Genomic DNA, 5,658 nt, shown 5'->3' with positions numbered 1-5,658 from the left:
ATTGAATTACATGTTTATTTCATAAACTTTTTTTTTTCCGTTATTGTAATTAAAGTGTGGGGAATTGAACCTCAAATCATGACAAGTTGACAAGTGTCTACTAACCCTTGAATTATCTTTTTTTTTTCTAGTGAATCTAATGTTCGAAATATCGATGTCGATAAAAATATCGAGGCTCTAATTTGATGAAAATATCAACATCGATGGAAATTTCGATAAAAATTATGAAAAATGATGGAAATTGTTATAATTATTCAATGAAAATTTGATTGTGGCTTAATTAGATTATAATTGACCATTTGTAATCACAATTTCTATAAAGTAAGATAATGTTTGTATAAATATTGATGCGAGAGCAAAAATTTAAAAAATAAATTGAAATAATTACAAAATAATATAAAATTTAAGAATATTTTGAGATGAAATAATGTGAAATTTTAATGAAAAAAGTCCGAATGGGGTTAAAAATAAATACATGTTTTTTTTTTCAAATTCAATTTCTTTATAAATGAAATTTGGTAAAAAAAAAAAAAAATAAAGCTACAAATGGAGAGAAGTTAGAAATTAGAAAAAGTAACACATAGAAAAGACTTAATCATTTGTCGAAAATAATATCCACATGTCAAACTATAGAATTTTAGATCATAAAATTGAAAAAATTGAATAATTAATTAAAAAAATTGAAAATTTCTTAAAATATCAAAATTTCTCAAAATTTCATCAAGATAGGAGGAATCAAGTATTTTCCAAATATTATCGAAATTTCATGGAGAAAAACGAAAATTTTCCTAATCAAAATCTTGAGGCCATCAAAATCTTTAAATTTCAAGGTTTCGATGAAAACTTTAAATCAAGTGTGAATCTATAGATTTTAAAAGAATGTCATATTACACATAAAATAAAAAATTATCATAATTAGTAGACAAAATCTGTCACTAAACCTGAAATTTAAATATATTATATAATATATTTATATATATGCAAAGGTGGAGAAGGGGCAAAAGGATCGTGATACAAGTAGACAAATAAACACAATGTCCAAAAATCAATGACTTTTTGTATACTGGAATCCATAGTACCTTATTATTATTAAAAATTTAAAAACTGTTTTTTAATAATTTTTAGCAAATCGAAAATGAGTTGCGAGTTCCAAACTCATGAGTCGAGTTAAGAAAAATAAAGAAAACAAAAAAGTTCCAAGTTCATGGAAGGCCACAGCCCCGCCTTGAAAAACCCAGCCTGGCCGCGTCCTTATCGAACTCCAACAAGAATCCTTGCTGCATCAGATTCCCAATCACCGAAAACCCATTGCCGGAATCCACCGGTCGGATCGCTAAGCACATTACTCGCTCCTCCGTTTCCAGAAAGTAGTTTCTCGGCGGCGGCGCAAACACCGCCCCACCACCGAGTCGGAATCTGAGTCGCGGCAGACTCGGCCGCCGCGAGGAGTCTGACGCGTTCACGCACAGATCGAACCCCGGAGTCAACTCGGATGCACTCGGTAGTTTCACTCGCCGTCTTACCGCCTTCAGCACCTCGTCGTACGCCGCCTTCGCTAAGTACGTCAGCGTCGTCCCTGAATCCACCACCGTGCCGCCGTTTCCCTGCTTGTCCATTGCCCACACGGCGGGGTTGATGGGTAATTTCACGCCGTCGACGGTGATGCTGTGGATGGCAATGTAGTAGAATGTGGGGGAGAGAGGGTTAATCTGTAAGGGGGTGTAGCTGATTTTAGTGGCATTGGTCACCGGGAGGCTACGGTGGCCGCCGCCGATCATTAGGTAGCTGGTGGGCGGAGGAGAGAGTGTGTAATCCATAAGACAGTAAGAAAATTTGTTGCCGAATCGGCGGCCGAGTTGAGAGGAGAAGGAGATGGAGCCTCTGCCCAATCCCATGACGCCACGTGCACCACTGAATTGAGCGCCCGAAACGCTGGGACCCGAGATCCGAAATCCACAGCCGAACGAGAGTCCTTTAAGATGGATTTCGGACCCAGAAAGCGTCTTCAATGTGGTGGTTTCTTTGGAGAAGAAGCCGGAGGAGAGGGAGCCATCGGCGTAGGAGTAGAGGAAGCGGCAAGGGGAGTGGAAGCGCGTGTGGTTACAGAGATGGGGAGGCGCGTGTGGGAGGAGACGGCAGTGGGGGTCGAAGCAGTGGAAAGGGGAGAAGGAAGAGGAGTGGCGAGGGAGGAAGGCGGTGGAGGGAGGGTGGTGGGAGCAGTTGCGGCAGGCGGAGCATTTGACCCAGACGAGGTCGCTGCCGGTATCGGCGACGAGGAGGAGGCTTTGGGGAGGGGTGCCGAGGCGGAGGTCGACGAAGTATTGGCCGGAGCCGGTGGAGGCGCCGGAGATGAGAGGAGATTTGAGAGTGGGGTTGGGGCGAGAGAAGAGGAGGGAGAGGCGGTGGGTATCGGAGGAGAGGGCTTGGGAAGGGGAGGAGAAGGGGGGTTTGTGGAGGAGTGGGAGCTTCAGGTAGTCGGCGGCGGTGGCATTGAAATTGGTGAGAAAGAAGAAGAGAAAAATGAAATGGAAGAATGGGGAAATGGGGAGCATTGTTGTTTGCAATTTGGATTTGGAAGAACACTCAAGTGGGTAAAACTAAGAAAACCGATGAGACGGACGCCGGAGGGAACAAATGTGTTTATTCTTTCAATTTTTGGGCTCTCTTTTGGGCCCAATTATGCCCAATCCAACATCAAACTTCAATTTCCATTTTATATATGCATAAATCATCACATCTACATAAGTATAAGAGTTAAATTTTTAAAATTAAAAGTTTAAGGGTATAATTATAACTATCACTATATAGTTTTTGTTATTTACCAAAAAAATTAATATTTTCATTTAATTTTTATTATTTTTATAGTTGAACATGAATTTTGAACATCTAAAACCTCCTCTTTGTAACCATTATTCCTTTGCCTTTGGTTTGTTATTATTATTCTTTTACATAAAAAGTTATGTTTGTTTTCTTACAACTTCTTTATCATATTTTTCATATTTCCTAATTAAACACATAAACTCTTAACCAAATTTTAAAAACCAAAAATGGTTAAAAAATGTTTCCAAAACAAAAACAAGTTTCTAGAAGTTGTTTGGTAGAAATCTGAAAATATAAATTTGAAAAAAAAAAAAGGATTTAATAAAAATAAGATTGTATTTCATATTTCAGACACGTGTTTATTAGCAAATTTGGAAATTTGTTTATAATTTAAACAATTATTCACAATAAACTATGAATATGTTTTATATTTAAAAGTTGTATAATTTTTATTTAGTTATATTGTATAATTTATAATATATTAAAATATATAAGTTTATAACATTACATATCATATTTCTAAATATTTTTATCTTTGTTTAATATAGTTTTACATTTTAAATTTTATAATTTAAAATCTAGATACAATAAAAATATAAAAATTATTGTTATCAGAATTTGTATTGTTTGAATCACAAAATAAAAAAGGTTTCTCAGAATTCAATTTTACCAAACACATATTTGTCAAACTCGATGAATCTAAAAGCATAAAACGAAACGAATCCTAAAATTTCATTTGTTGTGAATTTGAGGAGCACGACGGCGCACGACGAGAACACATATTTGGAGAAAATAATAATTATATAAAATAAAATAAATAAATAATAAAGAATGGATTTCTCCACTTTCTCCAATCCTTTTGGATTGATCACCAATTGTTTGTCCTTCAAAACCCACCAAATGCCACTATTTATAGGCAATTTAGTAAGTAGGAGCTGGATTACATAGATGGTAATAGTGTATAATCTTGAGACACATGGACAACACATGGGTAATAGATAAGTGACACATGGCCAATATATGAGTAATGAATAAGTGGCACATGGCTAATGGACACTAACAATGGGCATCTACATTACACCTAATTTGACATATTTATAATACTCGTCCTTAGATGCCCATTATATATAACATATGTCTCGCTAAAACCTTACTAGGAAAAACCTACTAGGAAAAAAATCATAGTGAAGGAAAAATAGTACATATTTCAAATAATCCGATACTCTTAAAAAGTATTTTTACTCCCCATCATGAAAATATCACTTGAGATCTCTGAGTCATTGCATTGCAATGTTGTGCACCAATTTTTCAAAGGTTGTAATAGGAAATGTCTTTGTAAATAAGTCTGATAAGATATCTTTTAAACCAATTTGTTATACACTGATCATGAGTGTAGAAAAACTTTAGTGAAATATGTTTTGTTCTATCTCCTTAAATATACCCTCTTTTGATTTGAGATATGTCTGCTGTGTTGTCTTCGTATAATATAGTTGGGAGATTTTTACTAGAAGACAAACCACATGTTCCACAAATGTGCTGAGTTATTGATCTTAGCCACACACATTCTCGACTAGCCTCGTGAATTGCAAGAAGTTCAACATGATTTGAGGAAGTGGCTGTTATGGTCTGTTTCACCGGTCGCCATGATATAGTAGTTCCTTCACATGTGAACAGATAACCTATTTGAGATCTAGTTTTGTGTGGATTAGATTAATATTAAAAATCTACATAACCAACTAGACCAAAAAAAAATTATTTGAATAAAACAAATCCATGTCGATCATTCTTTGGAGAAAACAAAGTATATGCTTAATTCCATTCCAATATCTTTTTGTTGGCAAAAGATTATATCTTGCTAATAAATTTACTGAAAATGCAATATATGGTCTTATATTATTAGAAAGATATATAAGTGCACCAATTACACTAAGATATGGTACTTCAAGACCAAGAAGTTCTTCATTATCATCTTGAGGTCGAAATATATCTTTCTTGACATCTAGTGAACGAACTTCCATTGGAATATTCAATGGATGTGCTTTGTCCATATAAAATCTTTTCAAAACTTTTCTTGTATAAGTTGACTGATGAATAGATATCTCATCTGCTAAATGCTCAATTTGCAAGCCAAGGCAAAAAATTGTTCTTCTGATATCTTCCATCTCAAATTCTTTCTTAAGATATTCTATTGCATTTGAAAGCTCTTCAAGAGTTCCAATTTTATTTAAGTCGTCAACATATACAGTTATAATAGCAAATCCTGATTGTGTTTTCTTAATAAAAACATATAGGCATATTGGATTGTTTTGATATCCTTCTTTCAACAAGTATCCACTCAGGCGATTGTACCACATTCGTTCTGATTGTTTCAATCCATATAGCGATCTTTGTAACTTTATTGAATACAGTTCCTGGGAATTTGATTTATATGTTTCAGATACCTTAAATTCTTTTGGAATTCTCATATAAATATCATGATCAAGAGATCCATATAAATGTGTTATGACTACATCCATAAGATACATGTCTAGATTTTCATACACAGTAAGATTAATTAAATATCTTAATATAATTGCATCCACCACCGAAGAATATGTCTTCTCATAATCAATATCAGGTATTTGTGAAAAATCTTATGCAACTAGTCTTGCTTTATATCTCGTGTCCTCATTATCTTCATTTCTTTTTCTCATATCCATGTGTATCCCACAGATTTGATACCTTCTAGTGTTCGGACTACTGGTCCAAAAACCTGACGTTTTGAAAGTGAGTTTAATTCTATCTCGATTGCTTCTTTCCACTGAAGCCAATCTTTTCTATGTCGACATTTTTCAATAG

At 34.7% G+C, this 5,658-nt stretch overlaps 1 protein-coding gene across 1 annotated transcript; it reads right to left on the bottom strand.

Moving 5' to 3' along the window:
- Positions 1 to 1,061: 1,061 nt before the first annotated feature.
- On the bottom strand, positions 1,062 to 2,671 carry LOC120092848 (aspartyl protease family protein 2). Its single transcript, XM_039051078.1, has one exon. It carries the CDS (start codon positions 2,550 to 2,552, stop codon positions 1,203 to 1,205), a length of 1,350 nt encoding a protein of 449 aa, XP_038907006.1. The 5' UTR covers positions 2,553 to 2,671; the 3' UTR covers positions 1,062 to 1,202.
- Positions 2,672 to 5,658: the final 2,987 nt, after the last annotated feature.

This window comes from Benincasa hispida, chromosome 12, assembly GCF_009727055.1.
Source record: "Benincasa hispida cultivar B227 chromosome 12, ASM972705v1, whole genome shotgun sequence".
NCBI classification, from domain to species: domain Eukaryota; kingdom Viridiplantae; phylum Streptophyta; class Magnoliopsida; order Cucurbitales; family Cucurbitaceae; genus Benincasa; species Benincasa hispida.
Note: the sequence above shows the minus strand (reverse complement) of the source record. Positions and strands in the feature narration are given on the sequence as shown.

Bases quoted from the DNA above. Each gene is read 5' to 3' on its own strand.
- LOC120092848 (XM_039051078.1), bottom strand. From the start codon at position 2,552: ATGCTCCCCATTTCCCCATTCTTCCATTTCATTTTTCTCTTCTTCTTT.